This window comes from Octopus bimaculoides, chromosome 10 (assembly GCF_046866305.1).
Source record: "Octopus bimaculoides isolate indiv1 chromosome 10, ASM4686630v1, whole genome shotgun sequence".
In the NCBI taxonomy this organism is placed as follows: domain Eukaryota; kingdom Metazoa; phylum Mollusca; class Cephalopoda; order Octopoda; family Octopodidae; genus Octopus; species Octopus bimaculoides.
Genome location: NC_142937.1, coordinates 31,172,284 through 31,198,338, shown reverse-complemented (window position 1 = coordinate 31,198,338; position 26,055 = coordinate 31,172,284). Strand labels below are relative to the sequence as shown.

The window sequence follows — 26,055 nt, the reverse complement described above, 5'->3', positions numbered from 1 at the left end:
ACAGCTATAAATAGAGTGGATGTGGAGTTGGTTGTATTGTCAATCTCTGCCAGTGACATCATGCCACCAGCACCAGCTACCGCTTCGAAAGGAGCCAAGAAGGCTTCGAAGGCGAAAGCTACGCGTCCCGCCGGAGACAAGAAGCGCAAGAAGAAGAGGAAGGAAAGTTATTCCATCTACATCTACAAAGTAATGAAACAAGTCCACCCCGACACTGGTATTTCCAGCAAAGCTATGTCTATCATGAACAGTTTTGTCAACGATTTATTCGAAAGAATAGCTTCTGAAGCCAGCCGTTTGGCTCACTACAACAAACGTTCAACCATCAGTAGCCGTGAGGTCCAGACTGCTGTCCGTCTGCTTCTCCCTGGTGAGTTGGCCAAACACGCCGTCTCTGAAGGTACTAAGGCTGTCACCAAATACACCAGCAGCAAGTAAATCTATTTTAGTCTTCGGTTGTTCGACAACGGTCCTTTTTAGGGCCATCCATATTCTCCTGAGGGTAACTTTCGATTCTTTATTGATCTGCGATGCTTGTTATTTACGTAAATGTCGATTTCAAAAAGTTTGGATATAATGGCGTTTGTCATAAATAGTATATTGTAGTTTATAATTTACCTACTAGCAGATGTACCTATGTATACATTGTGGGTATTGGGATATCACCAGAAGATACATGAGACACGTACATAGCCACACAATGCGACGTCACTGTCACATGTATTGATGTTTTTCAATATTTTTATGCTAATTAGAAATAAAAATAGAATTTTTTTTTTCCACACTCTATATTGTTTGTTTATAATTTTAAAATATTGTTGAGCCTGAGAAGATCAGTGTTATGGCTTTTTAGTCAGTAAACGTGTTTTTACACACATGGCCTTGCTTGGGAGTAAGGATTTAAATTTTGTTATTGCTTGGATCCCAGCAATGTAGTATGCGAGTGTTACTTCCGCATCATCATTCCGTAAAATGTGCCTATGAGAAACTCGAACGATTGCTCTTATTGTAGTGGACGAATACTGCTATTTTGGAAATATTACAAGGGCTTTATAAAAAAAAATGCAATGGCAAGAGCAGGTGAAAAGGAATAATAGATAGATAAGTTAGAAAAGACTGCCTGTAGCAATCGAAGTGGTGGTGATATTTTCAACTTTTCTTTTTATTTATTTATTCACCAAAACGTTTTGCTTCAATCATATTTGACTTGTTACTATTAGAAACAGGTATCTATGGCTTTCGATTGGCCAAAACTACCACAATTAAAAAAGTAACATTTTCGTTTTCCTGAAGCAGGTAAGAACTAAGCCCTAGCCTAGCCACTTATACAAAGTATATAAAAATGTATGCATATGCATTTTATGTACGTGTAAGATATGGTACGTGACTAGAAACACATACAGCTGAACACGGCGCACACACACGTCAGTTTCTCACTTCAAAGCTAATGTCGTCTTCTACATGTCCACGGAATTGAACGAACAATCACAATTATGCTGTAAACGTATGAATTTTCCGAGAAAATGATAAACGGTGCTTAAATTAGAATCGTTCAGACTGAAAAAATAAATTTCCTTAAAAAGTATCTTTCTATGACTGTCGGTTAGTCAAAACAAAAACAATTTGTCCTTTACATGAGGGTTTAAGTAGAACTTTACGAAAAAATTTAGAGGCCCTGAAAAGGGCCGTTGGACTAAAGCAGTAGCTTCATTATTTTCAGTTTAGGCTCTCTCACCACGGATACGGCGAGCAAGCTGAATGTCCTTGGGCATGATGGTCACTCTCTTAGCGTGGATAGCGCACAAGTTGGTATCCTCGAAAAGACCGACCAAGTAAGCCTCGCTGGCCTCCTGTAAAGCCATTACGGCAGAGCTCTGGAAACGAAGATCGGTCTTGAAGTCCTGAGCGATCTCACGAACAAGACGTTGGAAGGGAAGTTTTCTGATAAGAAGTTCAGTGGATTTCTGGTAACGTCTGATCTCTCGCAGAGCTACGGTACCAGGCCTGTAACGATGGGGTTTTTTCACACCGCCAGTTGCTGGGGCACTCTTCCTGGCAGCCTTAGTGGCAAGTTGTTTACGAGGAGCCTTTCCTCCGGTAGATTTACGTGCTGTCTGCTTTGTACGAGCCATTCTGATGTCAATACAATAATAAGCGCCGAAAATTGGCACGCTTTATATACACTCCGGTCTGGGCGCTAAAGTGTTATATACAACAAGCGCTAAAATCTTCACACATGCTCTCACAACACAAAGAGAAAGCGCCAAACAACAGCTGCTGCTGAACGCTTTGTTTTGATTCGCTGATTTAGACACGTGATCTCCAAGTCGAAGTGTTCTCTGCTACGTCTGCGTACTGTGTATATATACTAGCGACTAGAATCACACGTCATTGCAGTTTTGTATTGCTGAATATTTAGAAATATGTCTGGACGTGGTAAAGGAGGCAAAGGTTTAGGAAAAGGAGGCGCCAAGCGTCACAGGAAGGTGTTGAGAGATAACATCCAGGGTATTACCAAACCCGCTATCCGTCGTCTGGCTCGTCGAGGTGGTGTGAAACGTATCTCTGGTTTGATCTACGAAGAGACCCGTGGTGTGTTGAAGGTGTTCTTGGAGAACGTCATTCGTGATGCTGTCACCTACACCGAGCATGCCAAGAGGAAGACTGTCACCGCTATGGATGTGGTCTATGCTCTCAAGAGACAAGGTAGAACTCTGTACGGATTCGGAGGTTAAACTGGAAGTGACTTTGTAACTTCGTGGTCGTGACTAGCGACAAATCCCGGCCCTTTTCAGGGCCATTCATATCCTAATGTAAGCCACTTCGCCCTCTTCGATATGCTTGGAGTTTCTCATTTTTTTTCTTTTCTTGTTTGGCAGATACTGCTTGCAACATTTTAAAATCTATCTTGTATATTTTCAATTTCATTGTTTGAGATTTGGCTGTTATTTTTAGCATGTGGATGGCCGGCTTGAGGGTCTTGTATATTTTCAATTTCATTGTTTGAGATTTGGCTGTTATTTTTAGCATGTGGATGGCCGGCTTGAGGGTCTTGTATATTTTCATTTTCATTGTTTGAGATTTGGCTGTTATTTTTAGCATGTGGATGGCCAGCTTGAGGGTATATATTTTTTTTCTTGTTGAGATTTTACATATTTTTTTCAGAATTATAATATTCGTATTTTTTTTTACGTATTTCGCAAAATAAAAGAATATTTCCGGTGGTGGAAACTGATATTTTAAAAATGCGATTTTTGAAAATTTTTTTCAGAATCATATCCTCCATAACCAAAATATATCAATATAGCCATTTTACCCAAAGTTACGACGGCGCTTTTTTTTTTTTTTCATATTCGCTTTCCATATACTTGTTAACATCCCAGGCTGGTTATTTTGTTCCCGAGTGAAGGTCTTTATATTAGCCGTATTTTTTTTACTTCAATACACCAGTTGAAGGGTTACCCCGTTTGGGGTTGGGGTACGTGACTTCAGGTTTAATTATGAAATCAACTTTATTAACCGGAGCCACGATCTTTCTGCTCCATGCTTAGGACATGTTAACGAATAGTAGCATACGTTTGTTAGTAAATAAATGGGCACTGTCATGGTATTAGCTGTCAGAATTGAAAGTAGAACTGACAAGGAACGTTACTCCTGGTTTGAGTTGATTCTTTGACTACTGACTAGCCGGAGCTATCTATCTGTCTGTCTCTCTCTCTCTCTATATATATATATCTATCTATCACTCGTTCACCTCTGTTTGTGTCCGTAGAATTTATCAAATTAGAAAACGCAAATTTAATATAAAAATATTATTTTCAACAGAGAGAATTTATCAAAATAGAAAACAAATGAAGTTTGAAGTTTAAAAATAATAGGATCGACCACTCATGACTAGCTAGCGCGACTGCGCGTTCGGGACCACTCTGCTTTAGTAGTACCCTTATACTCTGTGTGTTTTCAAACGCATGGATATAGGTGTCAAATTTGTTCCAATAACTTTCGAATGGTAGATAGAGAGAGAGACAGACAGACAGCTAGCTCCGGACAGTCCATAGTATTAGCTGTCAGTAGCCAAAGAATCAACTCAAACCAGCAGTAACGTTCCTTGTCAGATTTTTCTACTTTCACTTCTGACAGCTTATACCATGACAGTGCCAATAAATGTTTTTTTCTTACATTTACACGGACTCGCTTGTTTCGGGAAGAAGTGCTTCGTGCAAAAATATTGGCCAAAATCGGTCCGGAGGGGTATATGTGAAACATGAATGTTCAAAAAATTTTTTCATAAGATGTCCCGCTATTATTTTGAAGGCAGTCGTGAAAATAAAGAAATTGAAAAATGCTCGAGAAAATCGAACTAACGTGATCGCGCTGATTCGAAACTCCGTTCAAATGAATGCTACTCCTTTGAACTACAAAGAGGCACATGACATAACGACACACTCCAACATTTACTCTACAAGTGCGGTCTCCTCGCATCTTGTACTGTTAGTCCAAGTCTCTGCTCCTCGGAGATATCTACGAGCACATCGCTGAAATAAAGTCATCAAAATTCTTGGTCAAACAAGTCATTAGTGTAGAAGAGGAAGGGTATGTGGGCGATATTACTGAGAGCAGAGTTGAACGAAGTTTATATGCGAGAAATGTTGATACTTTCCATGTTTGACAGTTAAATGATTTGCTGATATCAATGTCAGCGCTTCAACGCAATAATGATCTAATATTGAAGTAAACCCTAATCCCTATTCTAACAGAAAAACCACTAGACTTGGAAAATTGCGCACAAAGATACGGATCTGGGAACTCTTTCTGCATCTACATCATATTAGCGACAAACTCCAACAAGTTAAATATTACATTCAAAAGTCCGACGAGAAAAAATATTTTTAGTGTTGGTATAATCACGATTTTGTAAATGAGAGACCATTTTAGAAATAATGAGTAATGTTTCTAGTGAATTAATCTGTTCAGAAGAAATAAAAATGGTACAGCTATAGATTGCAAAATAATTATAGTTGGCGATTGGAGGGATAATCTGTATATGTTCTCTCGGCCTGCTAAAAAACTGCCAAATCAACTGTGAACCACATTCTCCCGTCATGAAAAGGAAAGGATACAGTATAATAAAATATATCCCTAAATAGTCATGAAAAGACTGGATGGAACAACACTTGACCAGGCGTCTGCTCGATCCACTTTGACTAGGACGAGAGGAAGATTCACAACCAACTGGAAGAAAGATATTATTACTGCAGTTTTTGTAATGATTATAATCTGCTATAAAGCTTTAGCTATCTGTTCATTGTTTAAATCCATCAATATTTTAGAACAGAACAAGGCCTCAAATTCATAAAATTATCAAAGCAGACAAATATTTTTTGGTATTCCAGAATGTCAGCCATTAAAACGTTAGGTTTTACTTCTGAGTTATCTCCCCTCTACCGTTATTGAGCCGACGATGAAATCTAATTTCATGGGAAAACATAAGTTTGCTTTGCAATCACCAAGTCCCGCCTCACGTCAGCCTATTCCGCATTTGAATCTGGAACTACAGTTGGGAAGTAAGTTTTTTACTACACAGCTATGTAAACCCTCACACCTAGAAAATATATTTATGACTTCAAATAGTCTAATATACTCTCAGCTCATTTAATTAGCTTTAATCCTCAGTTTTCCATTTTATTTTAATTTAATCCTTGGATGCTGAAAATGTTTCCGAGTTTCTCCGTGGTATTAACTAAGAGCAGCAGACATACGCAGGTACTTTGTCGTTGGAGTAAGTGCAGCAAGAGCACACACGAAAACTAAAAGTTGCAGAAGAGGTCACAAATGTGTGGCGAAAGATTTCCGGACAATGGAATTAAAATTAAAAAAGAACAGTAATAAACGATTGAAGAACAAATATATAGTGCGTGTGTTTATTTGGCAAAATAAATAAATAAATAAAAATGACCATCTCGAAATATAATATATAAGTATATATTGATTTGGTAAAATGTTTAACGCAACTGAGTTTAATGTTTCGAGGGTTGATATGGTGAATTTAAATATTATAAATGAAATGATTCAATAGATTTTAACTTATTAACCATCAGGTAACCATTGCGATTGGACCTGTGCAAATCATGCCAAGATACACTGAGTAAGGGATTAAAACAAATAGGTGGTTCACAGTGAGATTACAAGTACTCAGATGAATTGATTAAGATTAACTCCAAATTAAGATGCATTTTTTATGAATAGATTACTTGTTAGTGGAAAATATCGCTTATATATAAGCGATATATACCCATTATTATAAACTATATAAATCCTATACTAATTCTTCTTTACATTATAAAAATAAAGCTTACCTTTTATGTGTCTTCAAAATAGTATTATTATATATATCAGCTTAAATTTTAAAATCATTTTTAAAATAATTCAAAATAGTTTTCCTGGGCCCAATATATATAATATTCTTAGACTTTACACCTTATCTATAGCCTTTGAATTCAAAATTGACATTACTTCAAGATTTTTGTATAAACTAATTACATTACATTTTTATTATTAACATACTTCTTATTATTAAAATATTATTTAAACTAATATTGATATCTGTAAAACAATACTGATGCTTTATTCAGACTAAAGAAAAAGCCCTGTTGACCTAAATGCTTAAGGTTTAATTCCTCAACATTATGATAGCAGTAGAAAAACCCCAACCTATAATAGTGTTGCCACTCTGACCAGAGAAACCTTTATAACCATATCCATGTATAATGCTTACACCTTCCCTTTCCTTAGAAGTGATTGCCCCTTATACTATAACTACTAGATAAGAGGCAATAAAATCAGAGACAGTTAGAATTCTGCCTAGAACTAGTTACTAGCCTGATAGCTTTGGCTATGTCAAGATGGATTTTTATGTATTCTTCTTCCCACTTGGATTTTAAATGTTGCCACAATTATAATATGTCTATTCTACTGTAATTGTCTACATTTTTGTGCAGCTGAAGATTGCTCTACATATTGCATTTAATGTAATGCTCGCATTACTTAAATAAATGGAGTAGCATGAAACGTGCGTACTGCAATCATCTTCAAAATCCATGCTGCTTATTTTGATTTATTATATGAGCAATATATATATATATATATATATATATATACACATGCATACATACAGAGTATGGGGGTTTAATTCACAGGTGATCTAAACGATTAAGTACGCTAGGTAAGTGCTGTAACTGATCCCCATACTCGAGGATATCCCCAAAACAGCTGTAAGACTGAATTTTTTTCCAATAATAATAATAATATTGTATATGACTTGAGATGTTTGCCTTGCCTTAATGTTTGTCCTCTTTAACAATTATATACACAGGGGTTGAACAAAATAATGGAAACACCTAGCATCAAAGCATCATAATTTTGAAATACGTATAAAACCGTCTTTTTATTTATTATTTTTTTATATTTATTATTAGTTTTGCTTAATATGTTTTGCTAAAATTGCTGTTTCTTTTCAGATATCATCAGAAAAAGGCAATTATAATTCATTAAAATGACAGATCTATCGAGCTTTCAAAAAGGTCAAATTGTAGGTGCTCGTATGGCAGTCACTAGCATAACGAAAACAGCCGAAATGTTTGGTGTATCAAGAGGTACTGTCTCGAAAGTAATGACAGCCTTAAAGAAAGAGGGATAAACCTCCTTGTCGAAACAAAACTCCGGAAGAAAACCAAAATTTTCATATAGGGACCGTCGGACTCTTACGCAAATTGTTAGAAAGGATCACAAAAGTACAGCTCCCAAAATTACTGCAAAGCTTAATGACCACCTCGAGAACCCAGTTTCCACAAAAACTGTTCGCCGGGAGCTGCACAAATCCGGATTTCACGGGAGGGCTGCAATCAGAAAACCCTACTTTCAAAAACAAACGTTGCAAAGCGTTTAAAGTGAAGTAAAAACCTACAGAATTGGTCCCTAGAGTAGTGGAAGAATGTTATTTTCTTGGACGAGTCATCCTTACCTTATTCCCGACCACCGGCCAAGTATACGTGTGGAGACAGCCAAAAGAAGCATTTGACCCAGACTGCCTTCTTCCAGTTGTTAAACATGGAGGAGGATCTGTGATGGGGGCAATATCTTGGAAATCCACCGACCCAATGCTTTCCTCTCCCTTTATTCTGGCCACTATCTAACACCCTCCTCACCTCTCCCTTCCTCCTGTCACTTTATTCTGACCACTATCTAACACCCTCCTCACCTCTCCCTTTATTCTGGCCATTAGCTAACACACCCTCTCTCATTTCGTTCCCTCTCTCTTCATTTGTTTTTGTCTCCCTCCCTTTTGCTTCTTCTCTTTTTCTTCCCATTCTCTCTTCATTTGTTTTTGTCTCCCTCCCTTTTGCTTCTTCTCTTTTTCTTCCCATTCTCTCTTCATGTTTTTGATTTGATTTATCTCCTCTTTCTAATCATACACATCTCTCCTTTCTCTCTGTACATTAACACTACCAACATATTTTAATTCACACAAAAAAAAAAAAAAACCTTGATCGACCAACACTTTACAAGGCTCTATGCTTGGAATGACCAAATATAACCACCATTGGAACTCACACACCAGGTACAAGAAAATTTCTTCACCAAAACAATTTTTCTACCACTTTATATACACCATTCTACTTGAATAATGGAACTGCAAATACAATATCCTTATGTATCTCACTTCTATATTCATTCTCTTACTTCCTCTGTATTTCACATCTTCTCTATACTAATTAATACTCAAACATTATATCGCACCGTATAACATATCCCGGAAACAGCTGTAAGTCATTTTCTTGATAAATGTTATGAAATCAATTTACTGCCTTGTATATTTTATCTCATTCTGTCAATTTATATATATATGCATGCTAATACATGACCCATGTTGGACTCCTCACTTGTATCCTTATCGAGCCTGGAACTTAACCATGGCCTATTATCCATAGCACTTAGCAATTACCCGATACCTTTTGGATCTTCCTGACACCAATACCTTTCATACCCCTGATAATACATACATATACATAGGTATATATATATATATATATTTATATACACACATATATATATATATTTATATACACACATATATATATACACATACACACACACATATATATATATATATACATATTTTTTATATATAACGTTGACCACTAAGACCTAAATTGTTCTGTAATTTTCACTGTCTTGCCTGCATACGTTTTGGTACTCCACTGAATTTCGTTTTGAGAACAATTTAGGTCTTAGTAGACACATGTGGTCTATTTCTAGCACATTAAATGTCCACTTTAGTGGTCAACGTTATATATAAAAATATACTTTAATCCCCTAAGATCTCAGATATTTTTTCTGAATCTGATTCTTTAAATGTGCTAGCTTCCTGGTAATAAATCGATATTAATTAATATATGATTTTTTACCGTTATAATTATACATACATATATATATGGATTTACTTTTCATAATGAGATAAAAAAGAAACCAAAGCTGTATATAATATGCTAGAAATTACAGCCAAATCTCCCTTTAATCAAATTCTTTTTTACCGAAAAGGCTTGTAGTTTTTAAGGTGCAGAGTGCCACCAAAATCGATCCGGGGAGGGAAAAAGTGTTTTTAATACTCGTCGACTTTTTCTTTGTTAAAAAGATGCTCTTTAGATCATTTCGAAGGGCACCGTGAAAAAAAAATCTGGAAAATCCCCGTCAAAAGAGAGTAATTGCAACTGATGTGGGCGATCTATCCCTGACGTCCGCCCGTGTGTTCCCCACTTGACAAATGGTTTACGTTCCCGCAACCTAGCAGTTCGGAAAGAGACTGACAAAATACACATTTTACACAATTAAAAATTTGGCTGTTTCTTTATAGCTTTCAAAGTTGTCAACGAACTGTCATCCGTATGTTTTGTTTATTCCCATAAAATTCTTTTATTTACTTTTGCTTTAGAGTGAAAGTTCAAGATACGAACGTGCATATGAAATGGATACGTGTCTGTGAGAAAGAGACTGAGTTCCACTTATACATGAGAACATACGTTCACTCACACTCTCTCATATATACACGCACATTAAAAAATCGCAAATAAAATCGACAAGAAGACTATGTGAAGAAAGTAAGGGGCCCTAAAAAGGCCGTTGGATAAAGCCAAACGGTGATTTCTTTTTACGTGACCTTTTTCGAGAAATTCTTTTGTATGATAACAATTCTTATAATCTAAAGGCTAACTCCGTGAGTAAATTATAAACATTCCGGGCCGAATCCGAACCTGCAATCATGAAATTTTGGATTTGTCTTCATTACTGCGACGGTTTTCGGCGAAATTTTCTGTATGAATTTTTACGATGAATATGATCATGATTGGGATATGACTCTGGGGGAAGCAATTGCAACAAATTCTCCAAAACAAGTCAGCGATCCGTTTACAGACACTCCCACTCAGGGTGGGCAGCTTTTAAGATAGGTGTAGATATTACAAATCACGGTTAAGGAAATAAAAGGATCTGTAAAACTAGTTAAGAGGGGCTCCGTCAAGTAAACAAAGGCGTCCAGGGATAAAATAGTTAAGAAGCACTAGGTTATAACCATAAGCTTCATGTCTTGCTATGAAGAATCGAATCGCAAATAAAATAAACGGTAAGTAGACTAAAATTATGATGTAGAGGGCCCTGAAAAGGGCCGTTAGATTAAGTCAAACGCAATCAACGAAAGCGCTTACTTAGAAGGCTTCTGGGTCTTCTTGGGCAGAAGAACAGCCTGGATATTGGGAAGAACACCACCCTGGGCGATGGTCACTCCAGACAAAAGTTTGTTCAATTCTTCGTCGTTACGGATGGCCAACTGTAAATGACGGGGAATAATTCTGGATTTCTTGTTGTCTCTGGCAGCATTTCCTGCCAATTCCAACACTTCGGCAGCCAAATATTCCATAACAGCAGCCAAGTAGACTGGGGCTCCGGCACCAACACGTTGGGCATAGTTTCCCTTACGCAGAAGACGGTGGATACGACCGACAGGGAACTGAAGCCCAGCACGGGATGAACGGGTCTTGCTCTTTCCCTTCACTTTACCTCCTTTACCACGACCAGACATTTTCAGAGTTCGATACTAATTTGCAACAGAACGGCGAATAATTGAAATAAAAAGCGTTTTTCGCCTTTAAATACCGCCGAGTAGGCTCCAGCAACCGAGATTTGCACTAAGCAGGTGAAATTAAGCGGGCTTTTGTCACGTGATACACCACACGTCAAATTCCACCAATGAAAATGAAGGGCGCGGATTTATAAAAAATGTTCCTCTGCTGAGCCTACTTGACAGCTATAAATAGAGTGGATGTGGAGTTGGTTGTATTGTCAATCTCTGCCAGTGACATCATGCCACCAGCACCAGCAACTGCTTCGAAAGGAGCCAAGAAGGCTTCGAAGGCGAAAGCTACGCGTCCCGCCGGAGACAAGAAGCGCAAGAAGAAGAGGAAGGAAAGTTATTCCATCTACATCTACAAAGTAATGAAACAAGTCCATCCCGACACTGGTATTTCCAGCAAAGCTATGTCTATCATGAACAGTTTTGTCAACGATTTATTCGAAAGAATAGCTTCTGAAGCCAGCCGTTTGGCTCACTACAACAAACGTTCAACCATCAGTAGCCGTGAGGTGCAGACTGCTGTCCGTCTGCTTCTACCTGGTGAGTTGGCCAAACACGCCGTCTCTGAAGGTACCAAGGCTGTCACCAAGTACACCAGCAGCAAGTAAATCTTGCTCTCTCAAAGAAAAAAAAACGGTCCTTTTAAGGGCCACCTATATTTTCGTGATTGTAAACTTTCGATTTTCTATTGGTCTGCGATTTTTATTCACGTACGAGTCTCCACAGGTCCTGAAAGTAGGAAAAAGATTATTAATGGGGCTTTATAGGCTAGCGACGACTGACAAGCACATCTATGAATCATTTTTCCTATTCGTGTACCCCAGCCGCTAACTAGATGGTGCATATATACACAGTTCTATATATATATACCGAGGCATACGTAATTGAACATTTCCCAGTAAATTCTTGTCCCGGGTTTTTCCTTGAATATCTTCACCCAGGAACAGAAAACCGCGCACTGACGACCCTAGGGTGGAGGGAGGGGGACTTTCGGAAATTCACAAGATATGATTTTTCGTCATAACTTACCTTTTTGGTTATGGAGGATCCGATTCTGTAAAGAATTTTCAAAATTTCAATTACCCCCTACTCCCCATTCTTCATTTTTCCGGAATTTTTTTGCGAAGGTTTGTAAAACTTCAATTTTTCAAAAAAGAATAAGATATAGGCGCAGGAGTGTTTGGCACCAGGTAAGTAGAAGCCAAATGCAAAAGCAAGGGGTCTACCCTGGTGGTCGGATGCCTATCCTTCAGGAAAGCCATTACAAATTGCATCTGTAATGAGCAATGCTTTAGTGGAACATTGTAAATATAATCAAATTATTGTATATTTCAAATTGTAAATATTTAATTGATACAGCTACTTCACCGCTTTTATGTTTGTCCTTGTTCATCCCCTCTTGGTAATGCCTTTATGGCAAATATTTATGAAATAAAGTAGCATTGTAATTCTTTTTTGATTTATAATTGATTGTATGATTAATTGTATTTATTATCGAACAATGTTTTCGAGGGGTTATCAGTCGGCGGGCGTCGGTACTTTTGTTATCACCTTCATCTCATTAATGTCTGTCCATAGGTCAATCCGAAATAGCATGTTATCGCAGTTTTGTGAGATTTGGCTGTTATTTCTAGCATGTGGATAGCCTGCGTGATGGCCTGAGGGTATACATTTTTTTTTTTGAGAAATTGAAATTTTAGAATCGTAATCATCTTATTTCGCAAAAACATTCCGGAAAAAGTGAAAAATGAAGGGGTGGGGGTAATTGAAATTACCTTTTTTCAGAATCCCTCCATAACCAAAAACGTGGGGTGGGATTCCGTAAAAAAAAAAAATGGAAGTTATGACGGAAAAATCAGATCTTGTGAATTTTCGGAAAGTCCTCCCCACCCCAGGGTCGTCAGCGCGCATTTTTTCTTTTTTTTCATATTCGTTTTCTACATACTTGTTAACACCCACCAGGCTGTTTTTTTTTTTTTTTTATGGGGAGAAGAATCGGTGAAAAACGTACCCCCAGTCGCTTACTGATAAGGGGTGTATTTTGTACATAACGTCCCATCTAACCATCATACATACAGTAGTGGCGAAAATTAGAGTATGTTTTCTAGTGGGTGGGTCACAAAAGGAAGTGTTTCCGGTAGAGACGGACTATATGTAATCTGAACCTTCCCCCCCCCCTTATTTATTAATTTTTTTTACGGAATCCCACGTTTTAGGCTATGGAGATTTCGATTCTGAAAAAAAATTGTTTGAAAAATTTCAATCCGCCCTTCCACCAAGCAGGCTATTTACATGCTAGAAATAACAGCCAAATCTCACAAAACTAGTGTTAGGGTTAGGTTTACCCTGTAGATCTATATAAAACCGGGGGGGGGGGATCGAAATTTTGAAAAGATTTTCAGAATCGGAATCTCCATAGCCTAAAACGTGGGATTCCGTAAAAAAAAACAAAAAAAATAAGGGCGAAAAGGTTCAGATTACATATAGTCCATGTGGACCTTTGTGCTGCAGGTTCCGTACACAAAAAAAAAAGAGTCGGACACGTTTACAAAAATCAGTTTTGTTTATGTACATGTATGCGTTTGAAGTTGCCGAGTCCCATTTAGAATTTACATTTGGCTGAATGGTTAATCACCGGTTCCAATAGATACAAAACACGAGGGATTAACATTAGCCACAAAAATAAGACGAGCAACAATTATTAAATGTTTAGGGGGGGGGGGGGGTCAATGCCCAGCTTCAGGAAGACAACAAAATTGTTTCAATTCACAAGATGAGAACACGAAACAACCATTATGATGAGGGTGTAGTAGAACTTTACGAAGAAATTTAGAGGCCCTGAAAAGGGCCGTTGGGCTAAAGCAGGAGCTTCATTATTTTCAATTTAGGCTCTCTCACCACGGATACGGCGAGCAAGCTGAATGTCCTTGGGCATGATGGTCACTCTCTTAGCGTGGATAGCGCACAAGTTGGTATCCTCGAAAAGACCGACCAAGTAAGCCTCGCTGGCCTCCTGTAAAGCCATTACGGCAGAGCTCTGGAAACGAAGATCGGTCTTGAAGTCCTGAGCGATCTCACGAACAAGACGCTGGAAGGGAAGTTTTCTGATAAGAAGCTCAGTGGATTTCTGATAACGTCTGATCTCTCGCAGAGCTACGGTACCAGGCCTGTAACGATGGGGTTTTTTCACACCACCAGTTGCCGGGGCACTCTTCCTGGCAGCCTTAGTGGCAAGTTGTTTACGAGGAGCCTTTCCTCCGGTAGATTTACGTGCTGTCTGCTTTGTACGAGCCATACTGATGTCAGTAATAAGCGCCGGCAACTGGCACGCTTTATATACACTCGGGTCTGGGCGCTAAAGTGTTATATACAACAGGCGCTAAAATCTTCACACATGCTCTCACAACACAAAGAGAAAGCGCCAAACAACAGCTGCTGCTGAATGCTTTGCTGTGATTCGCTGATTTAGGCACGTGATCTCCAAGTCGTAGTGTTCTCTGCTACGTCTGCGTACTGTGTATATATACTAGCGACTAGAATCACACGTCATTGCAGTTTTGTATTGCTGAATATTTGGAAATATGTCTGGACGTGGTAAAGGAGGCAAAGGTTTAGGAAAAGGAGGCGCCAAGCGTCACAGGAAGGTGTTGAGAGATAACATCCAGGGTATTACCAAACCCGCTATCCGTCGTCTGGCTCGTCGAGGTGGTGTGAAACGTATCTCTGGTTTGATCTACGAAGAGACCCGTGGTGTGTTGAAGGTGTTCTTGGAGAACGTCATTCGTGATGCTGTCACCTACACCGAGCATGCCAAGAGGAAGACTGTCACCGCTATGGATGTGGTCTATGCTCTCAAGAGACAAGGTAGAACTCTGTACGGATTCGGAGGTTAAACTGGAAGTAACTTCGTGGTCGTGACTAGCGACAAATCCCGGCCCTTTTCAGGGCCATTCATATCCTAATGTAAGCCACCTCACCCTCTTCGATATGCTTATTTCTATTTTATTTTGTAACCTCAACGGAAGGGTGGCCTTATCTTTCATGACATTTCTTTATCTTTCCTTTTAATGTCTTATGGGCTGGTTTTCTGTATAAACTTCAGTCGCCTTAACCATTGTTTTTTGCTATGTACAAAATGTGATTATGGGTTGTGAAAATGCGTGGTATACTTTTGTACGTCGTTAGAATAATTTCTTTTTTTTTTTGTGAACCCTATTATTAACAAATGCAGTTTTCCGGTAATCAGTAAATTGTTTTAGCTGTACATTAGGTTCATTCAAATGATTAATTAGAAAAAGAATGTCATTCCTCGGTGACGATCACCGATTTCTCTTTCGACACGTGAACCGGTCTGTTTTCTGTTAAAATATGCGAAATGTGGCTGCTGTTTCTAGCAGGTAGAGTGACCGCAAAAACATTGAATCATATGATGTAATAGGTTTTTAATTTTCGAGCATGATCAATAATTTTTCTCTTGTTCTGGCAGGTCCGGACGTGAATGTCTCATTAAACATTAACGTTTGAATCTTCCTTATCGAAAACGTACAGCAACGTTATTTGTATAGATTCTCGCTGGTTCAACCCGAGCCAAACATGTCCATGCTGCAGATGATTCTTGTATATTCCGACAGTTCAATATTTTCAGCTGATAACAGGTTCTTCTGTCAGATTATTGTGAAAGAGCTGGGTCAACAGTTGAGGATTTCTTTTACGCACACACAATACTTGTAAAGATAACCGTCTAAAACTGAAGTGATTGGATATATTTACCAATAGTTACCTAATCAACCCGATTGGATTTCATGTGAGGCAAATAAACTAAACGTCAAGGAAATAAATCCATTCTGGTTGCATCAGCCATTAAAGGGAGGTAACTAGGCAGACTTCGTGGGTTTTAATTCCGTCATCCACCTTCTTCCAGGACATTGGTTAATGTGCTGTGCTGATGGTTTGAACCTAGAACCATGGTTGCGAAGTAAACTTCCTACTATATGGCTGCACCCCCCACTCCACCCCATACAATATATATTTTTATTGACTTTAAATACAGTCTAACTTTCTCTTTTTGGTTAATATACTTGAATGTTTTATCTTCAATTTTCCGATTTCTTTTAACTTTAAATTTTAACCCATGAAGTCCCACTGTCTTATAAATAGGACACTAAATGAGAACATTAAATAAGCTATATCACATAAGTACTCTGGGACTTAATGGGTTAATTTAACTCTTTTTAATTCGCCGTGAATTAAATAAAAGCAACAGACCTGCTGGTTAGTTTATTAGATTGGATTAAAGTTGATTTCATATTTCAATGGTTGATGTGGTGAATACATGGCACATCACCAAATGTTAAAAGTAAAACGATTCAAATAGATTTGGTTGAGCAGTTTAACGTAATACCTATCCATGTTAGTGAACAAGTAAACCAGTTTTAAACCTGCTAACCATCAGATTATCTCATGAATGAGATTAGGCTGGGCACATGGGAGGAAGGTAGTATGACCATCTGCCAAAACGAAGAGCTTGTATACATCAACATAAGAGTACCATATATATGGCTTTTCAAAGTTTCTTATAAAATCGAAGCTGTTACAAGTCAAAAAGGTTTACTGAAGTTGCGCTTATGTTTAAAATACTCCATGTTACTCTCCCTTTCACTTATCTAAAACCAAAGAACCTAGCTGTTTAATCATTTTTCTCCAAACCACTTTTCTTATTCAAGGATTCATTATTCTGCATTTTTACAATTTGGCTCATTGAAAACTGGATGAATAGTTTTAGATCTTTATACTTCTGCTGGTTATTTTCCATCTCCAGGAGTTAGGGTCATCCAAATATGTTAACTTATGAGAAGTAGTCAGATTTGGAATTCACTTTGAGTCAATTTGCAGTTAAATTCTTTTGTTTCTTAAATACAAAAACTAACTGGCACTGTGTCGGTTACGACGACGAGCGTTCCAGTTGATCCGATCAACGGAACAGCCTGCTCGTAATATTAGCGTGCAAGTGGCTGAGCACTCCACAGACCAGGGAGATTCACCATAACACAGACTGTCTCAAGGCTAGCCTTTTTAATTACAGGTACAACTCACTATTGCCAGCTGAGTGGATACGCCATCACGTATCAAACTCACAATCGCGAGCTGAATACCCGACCCGCTGAACTGCATGCTTTTTTTCACTCTTGTTTCTACAAACTGGGGGTTCTTACAAAAGGAATTCCTTCTGTATGGAATAGATAAGACATCAGCATTCACCTTCCTCTTGTTGAAATACAATGCCATCATTTTCAATTTGAAAATGAAGAATTTAGTAAAATGTTGATTGGAACAAATTAGCATGAAATTTCGAAAGGTTTTCAAAGCCAAGAGTGGCCTCAAGTGCGTTGGTATCAAAAGATAACATTCTTCAATTATGGCTATCTTCATATTATCTCGGGTGTTTCATAATTGCTTCTACACTCTCTACTTTTAATGTTAGTTCCTTTAAATTAATATACTCTAAATGAATAGCTTTTGGGACATCAAAGAATTTTCGAAGTGCTGTAGCATTTGTTACATGAAATTTTATGGAAACTCCTTTTCAAAGATCAGGCTGTCTTTTAAGTAAGAGGCTCTCTTTCAGGTTCAGTTCCACTGCATAGCACATTAGACAAGTGCCTTCCTTAGACCCAGGCCAACCAAAAAACGCTTGTGTCTAGGTTTGATACACAACTGAAAGGAGCCTGTCGTGTATATATTTCACTGTCATACAATTGGAGATTTCTGCGGGACAACCTGTTGAGTCACCGACCAGATATGTGGCTGGTGTAAAGTTCCCTCTCGACCCAGAGTAACGTGGTGGTGGAACAAGGAGGTAGACAGGGCTATTAGACAAAAGAAACAGGCTTGGAAGGGCTGGAAGAACGGTGGTAGCAGGGAATTGTACCAATGTGCCAAAAGGGAAGCTAGGCGACAGGTTTATTTAGCCAGAGAGGAAGCAGATAAGAAAAGATTTGCCAATGTTCTGCGCCGTGAGGACCAAAGACTTGAGGTATTTCGTGTTGCAAGACAGTGTCGGAGAGAGAATAGTGATGTCGTAGGAGAGAAATGTGTTCGCATGGATGATGGTATGCTTGCACTAAATGAGGCTGCAAAGAAAGAGGTCTGGAGATGCCACTACGATAGATTGCTTAATAAAGAGAATGAATGGGAGAAAGAGAGTCTGCTGTATGTCGACCCAACAGAAGGACCAGCTATCTGAGTTGACAGTACCATGGTAGATAAAGCAATTAAGAGTATGAAGACAGGGAAAGCCCCCGGCCCATCAGGAATCACTGCAGAGATGCTCAAAATATCTGGCAGTGTTGGCTATAGCCTAGTCACCCATATTACGAACCAAGTGATACACGAAGGAGTCCTACCCAATGACTGGTGTAGCAGCACCATAGTCAACTGCTACAAAGGTAAAGGTGACGCTTTAGATACAAATAATTACAGAGGCATTAAGCTGTTAGATCAGGTTATGAAAGTTATGGAGAGGGTCATAGCCCAACTAATTAGGGAGCGAATCAATTTAGATGAGATGCAGTTTGGGTTCGTGCCAGGTAAAAGCACCACTGATGCCATATTTCTAGTAAGACAGCTGCAGGAGAAATACCTAGCTAAGGATAAACCTCTGTACCTGGCTTTCGTTGACATGGAGAAAGCCTTTGACAGGGTCCCCCGATCCCTTATCTGGTAGTCAATGAGGAATACAGTAATGAATTCCGGGTAGAGGTAGGGGTCCACCAAGGTTCCGTCCTCAGCCCCCTCCTATTTATCCTCCAGGCGATCACAGAGGAATTCAAGTCAGGTTGCCTCTGGGAGCTCCTCTATGCTGATGACCTTGCACTAATTGCAGAGTCACTATCAGAACTAGACGAGAAGTTTCAGGTGTGGAAGCAAGGACTAGAATCGAAGGGCCTTAGAGTCAACCTAGCTAAAACCAAAATCCTAATAAGTAGGAAGGTAGATAAAACACAAACCCCTTCAGGTAGATGGCCCTGCTCAGTATGTAGAAAAGGGGTTGGTAGTAACTCTATAAGATGTACCCAGTGCAAGCTACGGACACATAAGAGGTGCAGCAATATCAAAGGCAGGTTAACCATAAAGTTAGTTTTTGTACGTGGCAGATGTTCAGGTGCAATAAACACTGTAAACAAACAGGAAACAACTTCAGTCTCATTCCAGGGAGAAAAACTAGAGGTAGTTGATAACTTCCGCTATCTGGGTGACCAAGTTAGTAGTGGGGGTGGGTGTGCTGAAAGTGTAGCTGCTAGAATAAGAATAGCCTGGGCAAAGTTCAGAAAGCTCTTACCTCTGCTGGCGACAAAGGGACTCTCACTCAGAGTAAAAGGCAGACTGTATGACGCATGTGTACGAACAGCCATGCTACATGGCAGTGAAACATCGGCTGTGACTGCTGAGGACATGCGTAAGCTCGCAAGGAATGAAGCCAGTATGCTCCGCTGGATGTGTAATGTCAGTGTGCATACCCGACAGAGTGTAAGTGCCTTGAGAGAAAAGTTAGACCTAAGAAGCATCAGTTGTGGTGTGCAAGTGAGATGATTGAGCATGGCCGGTGCCAGTACCGCCTAACTGGCCTTCGTGCGGGTGACACGTAAAAGCACCCACTACACTCTGAGTGGTTGGCGTTAGGAAGGGCATCCAGCTGTAGAAACTCTGCCAAATCAGATTGGAGTCTGGTGTTGCCATCCGGTTTCACCAGTCCTCAGTCAAATCGTCCAACCCATGCATGGAAAGCGGACATTAAACGATGATGATGATACAGTTAGTGTCATTCATTTCCGATATTCTGAAAAAAAAAGAAAACATTCTTTGCCATGAGAAAATGTTACTCTGCTTGGAAACAATTGAGTTGATGAGAGGAAGGACAGTCAGCTAAACCATTTCCAACTAAGCATAACATTCACAATTATCAACTATCACAAATTAAAATTCTTTTAACATTTAAACTGGCCATATTCAGCCAAATAAATCTATTTTATGTTCAACGTTGTCAGATCCAGTTTTCCATACCTATCCTGCAATGTAATACCCCATTATTGAAATTTTGAAGCTATGAGATGGATAATTAATTCAAAACAATGGGAATAAAATAAGCTTTACATTTGACAAAGTAATCTGAATGCAAAAGGATTAACTGTTGTCCTTTTAGCTGATATAGTTTACTTTGAACAAAATATTTTCACCATTGTGTAAGCACCCTGAGAGAAATGTTGGACATAAGAAGGATCAGATGTGGCGTGCAAGAGAGAGATGTTTGCGTTGGTATGGTCATGTACTACGGATGGATGAGGAGAGCTGTGTGAAGAAGTGCCACTCCCAAACAGTGGAAAGAATCCAGGGTAGAGGGACACCCAGGAAGACATGGGATGCAGTGAAGCATGACCTTCAAATGTTGGGCCTCACAGAGGCAATGACAAAAGACCGAGACCTCTGGAGCTGGAGATATGATGTGACTGAGAAGACCCGGCAAATAAAGTGTGGTTGGCATTAGGAAGGGCATCCAGCTGTAGAAACTCTGCCAGATGTGCAACCTCCTGGTTTTCCAGACCCCAGTCAAACCGTCCAACCCATGCTAGCATGGAAAACAGACATAAAATGATGATGATCCAACCAATGTTGTCAAAGTAAATCTTAATGCATTATGTGGCTTAAATAATATAAGAGTATCGGACTGTTTTCAACAACCATTTTCTCTATAACTCTACCCTTGTCTTAGACATTTTCATTCAAATCTAGTATCTGTAATCTTCACCCTGTGGTCCCTTCCATAAATGAGAGTATATGTCAGAAATACTGGGAAACACTGTGATACACTTAATGTGTTTTAATACAGCAGCATTAGAATATCTGCCTTAGTTTTCTCACATTCTTTGCCAAAAAGTCTTGTACATATTTGCAGTTTTATACTCTACCATTCAACCAGAACTGATTATGCTTCAAAGTCTGATACAGTTTTGCAGCCAAAATTTTATCCCAAATTGTAATATTTTTCTCAATACAGAAAACTAGCCATGATATGCCAATAAAACTGTAGCAGCAACAAACATGTTCGACTGGACTTTTCATTTCAATGTTTTCCATCATGTTATAGTGTAAAAAGTTTACTTTTGTGATTTTAGTAATAAATACAAATTCTTTGGATTATTCATAAGCTTACCTCTCTACTGCAAACTTTGACTCCAAGAAAGTATCTTTTGTTTTTTAGTCAAGAGGAAAGGTAATAGCCCCTTCACCTGTTAGAGCTTCCAAGACTGGTGGGATGGAAGGCAGTCTCATACTAGAACCACTTGCAACTGAGAGGACTCTGCTAGAAGTATCCAAGGTGCCAGACAAGTGTTAAGCTGGGCAATTAGTCTAATATTTTTACAGGAAGGAAAAAATATAAGCATTAAAAGTAAAAGATTGAATTGTTAAACAGAACGAAACCCCACCAAAGTAAAAACACAACGTGGGGGGTGGGGTGGAAGGTGAGAGCAATGGGTTCTACATACTGGAACAATGGGTGTGTTTAAGGGTTAATAAACCTACCACTCCCAAGGTCTTGGCAGAGTAAGAATTTCAATTCAGAACACAAAGCGCCAGAGCAAATACTGCAAGGCATCTGGTCTGAAATTCTTACTCTGCCAAGACCTTGGGAGTGGTAGGTTTATTAACCCTTAAACACACCCATTGTTCCAGTATGTAGAACCCATTGCTCTCACCTTCCACCCCACCCCCCACGTTGTGTTTTTACTTTGGTGGGGTTTCGTTCTGTTTAACAATTCAATCTTTTACTTTTAATGCTTATATTTTTTCCTTCCTGTAAAAATATTAAAATTTAGTTGACTTCAGCAGGTTTTAAACTCAAAAGTTGGAACTGCCAGATATTGCCAAATCACCTTTAAAGAACTTTCATGTTTGATAGGTTGTCATTCTCCAAGTCAGTCCTTTATTGGAGATCCTCTTCTCAGACAGGTTGGAGGCATTCATAGCTTCATTTTAGGCTTTATTTTTACAGCTAATATCAAATTTGTCACTAGGAACATTACAAGTTGTACTCAGAATCTTATTTGGATTTGATAAAATGCAATCGACATTTATCTTATTTTGATGCTGTGAAGACAGTTCTGCATATTTTTTTTTATCACATCTCCCAAAAAAGGAAAAATTAGTATATTGTTCTGCTTTTAGTTATTTAGCACCAAGTCGCCTTCAAACTGACTTTTTCAGGTTCTCTGCGATTTAGATTACATTATCAGGAATATCTTAAGACAGAACAATTTGAGTGAGATTTAGCTATTCCTAGCATGTCAAGAGCTCAACTCTCGTATGTTGGTGGTTTTGGAAGAAGAGCTGCGAAGTCACTTGAATGTCTGGAATATTTGGAGAAAAAACGGTGTTGGGGTAGGAGTCGAAATACTCAAGGAGTTAATTTAAGGCATAATATTGAAAAACATCAATACATGTGAGAGTAACAAAGAAACGAGGACGTGGTCGTGGGATGTGCTAGAAACAACATCTAAATCTCCCTTAAATCAGACCTTTTCGTTTGAAAATTTTAATGGTTTTAAGTATGTAGTGCCAAAAAATTGACCCAGAAGAGGATGGAGTTAAAATTCTCATATAAAGATGAAAAAATTCGTCAAACCGGAGAAAAATCCAAATTCTTGGGGTGTCCTGATCCGAAACTCAACCGAAAATTGGGGGAAAACCCCCCCCCCCAGCTGTCAGAGTTAAGAAACAGATTGGATGGAGGGCACATAGTATCCCAGATTCAATTGGAAAAAAAATACAAACCTCGGAAAAATACGCGATTTCTATATTAACAGTTCTAGAATTTTGCCAGTATAAAGTAAAACTTTAAGGTATAAGAATTAAGGTTAGCGAATTAGTAAAATGAAAGTGTAATTATTCCACTGTCGTCTGTATTCCGGCGTGATGTTGCTAGACATTTCTTCATTAATGCAGCGGGTTGAGGGAACTGGTGGTTGAAAATGCTTTATAGAAATGAAAACTTAACAAAAATATTAAGTTAAAATAGGAGATAAATACCTCCAATTTTATTTTTTATCCACATCGCTATTCCAACTTTTCACAAGGTGGGAGTGTCTTTGTACAAATACATCGAGTTTATCACATCAATAAAAAAATATTTGTTTTTTCAGTCAAGATTCAGTTTATGCATAAAAAAAAGTATTCGAGATGAAAAATTTAGGATAGAGCAGTTCATTATATCGACCCAGAAGTATGAATAGCAAAGTCGAACACAGCTGGATTTGAACTTAGAACGTGAAAGGCCAGCAAATAAAGAAAACGCTCTAATGATAGATTTAGTTTTTTATTACAACGTTAAAGATAAACATTTAAAATGATCTGAATTCATTGTAGATGAATAAAGTGTTATGATTATTGATTTCAAATATTTTACATTTCAGGAATGGAAAAAAAAAAAGATAAATATAGATGAATGTTCAAATAGCTTTAAAATTTTTCGGACTTTGCTTAGCTCATATAAATGATAATTAGACCAAGTCGACTAACTTTGAAATGTTAAATGGCCCTGAAAAGGGCCGTTGTCAAAGACATTAACAGTAGAATAGTTTTATCTACTTGCTGCTGGTGTATTTGGTGACAGCCTTGGTACCTTCAGAGACGGCGTGTTTGGCCAACTCGCCAGGGAGAAGCAGACGGACAGCAGTCTGGACCTCACGGCTACTGATGGTTGAACGTTTGTTGTAGTGAGCCAAACGGCTGGCTTCAGAAGCTATTCTTTCGAACAAATCGTTGACAAAACTGTTCATGATAGACATAGCTTTGCTGGAAATACCAGTGTCGGGGTGGACTTGTTTCATTACTTTGTAGATGTAGATGGAATAACTTTCCTTCCTCCTTCTCTTACGTTTCTTATCACCCGAAGCTCGAGAAGATTTGGCCTTGGAAGCCTTCTTGGCCCCCTTAGAAGGTGCAGCAGGAGCTGGTGGCATTGCAGTTGTATATTGAATGTTACAATGTCAACAGCTTTCTCTCAGTATTTATATAAACTATGGTAGGCTCCAGACGAGTCTACTCTTACAAAGTAATTTTATTGGCTAAACGTCTTACACCACTAAATGATATCATGTGACCGATTGTAGCTCTCAATTTAATTGGTTAAAATAGTGAAGACGTAAACAGATAGCGAGTTGAGCCACTTTATGCTTATTTAAGCCAAGTAAGCATTTTATTATTCTATTGTCATTAGCTTCGTGTGTTCTTGCTGTCATAATTACCTATAGAAAATGTCTGGTCGTGGTAAAGGAGGTAAAGTGAAGGGAAAGAGTAAAACCCGTTCATCCCGTGCTGGGCTTCAGTTCCCTGTCGGTCGTATCCACCGTCTTCTCCGCAAAGGAAATTATGCCGAACGTGTTGGTGCCGGAGCTCCAGTCTACTTGGCTGCTGTTATGGAATATTTGGCTGCCGAAGTGTTGGAATTGGCAGGAAATGCTGCCAGAGACAACAAGAAATCGAGAATTATTCCCCGTCATTTACAGTTGGCCATCCGTAACGACGAAGAATTAAACAAACTTTTGTCTGGAGTGACCATCGCCCAGGGTGGTGTTCTTCCCAATATTCAGGCTGTTCTTCTCCCCAAGAAGACCCAGAAGGCTTCCAGTTAATCTCTCCCTTGGAACTACAGCATATCGAAAATTTGGCTCTTTTTTTAGGACCATCTGTATTTATGGACGTTCTCGAGTTGATTTATGCGCTTGTAGTTGAGGAATGATTTTGGTCTGTGGAACGACTCTTGGAGTCGCAGGAAGAATAATTACAGCGCTTAAAGATACCAGAACTAATTTACTCCGTCTGTCGGAGGTAAGAGAGACGTTCATGTGTGAACAATGACTTTATTTCTGAATGTATATTTGCAGGAAGGTCTCTTTTGTAAATAACCAACATAAAATATTGTAATAAAACGATTTTTCATTTCATTCTATTTAGAAGAGATGGACCCTGTGCTAGTTATTTTAAACTTGTCAATAAATGATTATACATTTCAGCTTTTCGATTCATTATCCTTAAATCTTTTTTTTTTGACATTTTGTATGTCTTAAAATATATTTACAGTACTAAACTAAAATTGAATAGGCTTTCGTGACATTCTTTTTGAATGATATACGGCGATATTAACAGATTTATGATTAAAGGTGGTTAGACCTGTATAGATATATATATCTAGAATAATCTAATTGATATTAATAATTTATCGTGGCTGACTTGCAAGATAACTGTTGTATATTTCGTTCTAGTTTATCTTTCACTATCAAGCTATATATATATGCTTGTACACTCCTCGGTTTGTCCTGGTGTTGTTTTAAATCGAAATATTGTCATTAATGAGTTTCTGGTGAAACCGATTTTTTTTTTAATAAAAAGCAAGACTATGCAATCAATTATTCACAATTTAATGAAACGATATTATCTTGATTTTTATTTTTCATCAATATTAAGAAAAATTGGAGAGTATTATTACTCAAAATTGATATGTAATAGGCTAGAACTATGTTAATTTTTTTTGTTTTCCATAAATTGCATCATTTAGCTTTTCTTTTTTTTATTAATAAAAATTTCTTCACCTGTAATCGTCATCACCTTTTTGATAATCTGCAGGAATTTCATGAAAGGAAAAAAAAATTACAAAGTTGGCGAAGTGAAAATTAATACAACTTATTGTAAATTAATTTTCCAACCCTAAAAGAATAGTTTGTGAATGTGTGGCGGTGGAAGTTTGATTTTAACATCGTTTTTATTAAAAACTGAATTGTTCAACCTTAATTTTATGGATTTATCGGTTAATATAAAGATCT

The 26,055-nt window shown here is 38.2% G+C and overlaps 8 protein-coding genes and 1 pseudogene across 9 annotated transcripts; 5 read left to right on the top strand and 4 right to left on the bottom strand.

The window, feature by feature from the left end:
• Positions 1–60: 60 nt before the first annotated feature.
• LOC128248887 (histone H2B, gonadal) lies at positions 61–784 on the top strand. The gene has a single exon (XM_052971102.2). It carries the CDS (start codon positions 61–63, stop codon positions 436–438), a length of 378 nt encoding a protein of 125 aa, XP_052827062.2. The 3' UTR covers positions 439–784.
• Positions 785–1,039: 255 nt separating this feature from the next.
• On the bottom strand, positions 1,040–2,266 carry LOC106868203 (histone H3). The gene has a single exon (XM_014913365.3). The coding sequence runs from the start codon at positions 2,130–2,132 to the stop codon at positions 1,722–1,724; it is 411 nt and encodes a 136-aa protein (XP_014768851.2). The 5' UTR covers positions 2,133–2,266; the 3' UTR covers positions 1,040–1,721.
• Positions 2,267–2,954, top strand: LOC149133507 (histone H4). Its single transcript, XM_089358523.1, has one exon. The coding sequence runs from the start codon at positions 2,424–2,426 to the stop codon at positions 2,733–2,735; it is 312 nt and encodes a 103-aa protein (XP_089214649.1). The 5' UTR covers positions 2,267–2,423; the 3' UTR covers positions 2,736–2,954.
• Positions 2,955–10,503: 7,549 nt separating this feature from the next.
• On the bottom strand, positions 10,504–11,152 carry LOC149133506 (histone H2A-like). Its single transcript, XM_089358521.1, has one exon. The coding sequence runs from the start codon at positions 11,129–11,131 to the stop codon at positions 10,754–10,756; it is 378 nt and encodes a 125-aa protein (XP_089214647.1). The 5' UTR covers positions 11,132–11,152; the 3' UTR covers positions 10,504–10,753.
• Positions 11,139–12,815, top strand: LOC149133505 (histone H2B, gonadal pseudogene; annotated as a pseudogene). Its single transcript, XR_016243377.1, has one exon. The product of XR_016243377.1 is annotated as a histone H2B, gonadal pseudogene (transcript).
• LOC149133504 (histone H3-like) lies at positions 11,779–14,605 on the bottom strand. The gene is made up of 2 exons (XM_089358519.1): positions 14,081–14,605; positions 11,779–11,911 (listed from the first exon to the last, which is right to left on the bottom strand). Exons 1-2 carry the CDS (start codon positions 14,475–14,477, stop codon positions 11,889–11,891), a joined length of 420 nt encoding a protein of 139 aa, XP_089214645.1. The 5' UTR covers positions 14,478–14,605; the 3' UTR covers positions 11,779–11,888.
• A 158-nt stretch (positions 14,606–14,763) lies between these two features.
• On the top strand, positions 14,764–17,986 carry LOC128248921 (histone H4). Its single transcript, XM_052971307.2, has 2 exons — positions 14,764–15,145; positions 15,669–17,986. Exon 1 carries the CDS (start codon positions 14,764–14,766, stop codon positions 15,073–15,075), a length of 312 nt encoding a protein of 103 aa, XP_052827267.2. The 3' UTR covers positions 15,076–15,145; positions 15,669–17,986.
• Positions 17,987–23,238: 5,252 nt separating this feature from the next.
• On the bottom strand, positions 23,239–24,253 carry LOC106868196 (histone H2B). The gene has a single exon (XM_014913359.3). It carries the CDS (start codon positions 24,193–24,195, stop codon positions 23,818–23,820), a length of 378 nt encoding a protein of 125 aa, XP_014768845.1. The 5' UTR covers positions 24,196–24,253; the 3' UTR covers positions 23,239–23,817.
• A 121-nt stretch (positions 24,254–24,374) lies between these two features.
• Positions 24,375–25,247, top strand: LOC106868195 (histone H2A). Its single transcript, XM_014913358.3, has one exon. It carries the CDS (start codon positions 24,490–24,492, stop codon positions 24,865–24,867), a length of 378 nt encoding a protein of 125 aa, XP_014768844.1. The 5' UTR covers positions 24,375–24,489; the 3' UTR covers positions 24,868–25,247.
• Positions 25,248–26,055: the final 808 nt, after the last annotated feature.

Coding starts and splice junctions, on each gene's coding strand:
- LOC128248887 (XM_052971102.2), top strand. CDS start 61: ATGCCACCAGCACCAGCTACCGCTTCGAAAGGAGCCAAGAAGGCTTCG.
- LOC106868203 (XM_014913365.3), bottom strand. CDS start 2,132: ATGGCTCGTACAAAGCAGACAGCACGTAAATCTACCGGAGGAAAGGCT.
- LOC149133507 (XM_089358523.1), top strand. CDS start 2,424: ATGTCTGGACGTGGTAAAGGAGGCAAAGGTTTAGGAAAAGGAGGCGCC.
- LOC149133506 (XM_089358521.1), bottom strand. CDS start 11,131: ATGTCTGGTCGTGGTAAAGGAGGTAAAGTGAAGGGAAAGAGCAAGACC.
- LOC149133504 (XM_089358519.1), bottom strand. CDS start 14,477: ATGGCTCGTACAAAGCAGACAGCACGTAAATCTACCGGAGGAAAGGCT. Junction 11,912..14,080: donor GCTTGCTCGCCGTATCCGTG/GTGAGAGAGCCT, acceptor TCCTACTTTCAG/GACCTGTGGAGACTCGTACG.
- LOC128248921 (XM_052971307.2), top strand. CDS start 14,764: ATGTCTGGACGTGGTAAAGGAGGCAAAGGTTTAGGAAAAGGAGGCGCC.
- LOC106868196 (XM_014913359.3), bottom strand. CDS start 24,195: ATGCCACCAGCTCCTGCTGCACCTTCTAAGGGGGCCAAGAAGGCTTCC.
- LOC106868195 (XM_014913358.3), top strand. CDS start 24,490: ATGTCTGGTCGTGGTAAAGGAGGTAAAGTGAAGGGAAAGAGTAAAACC.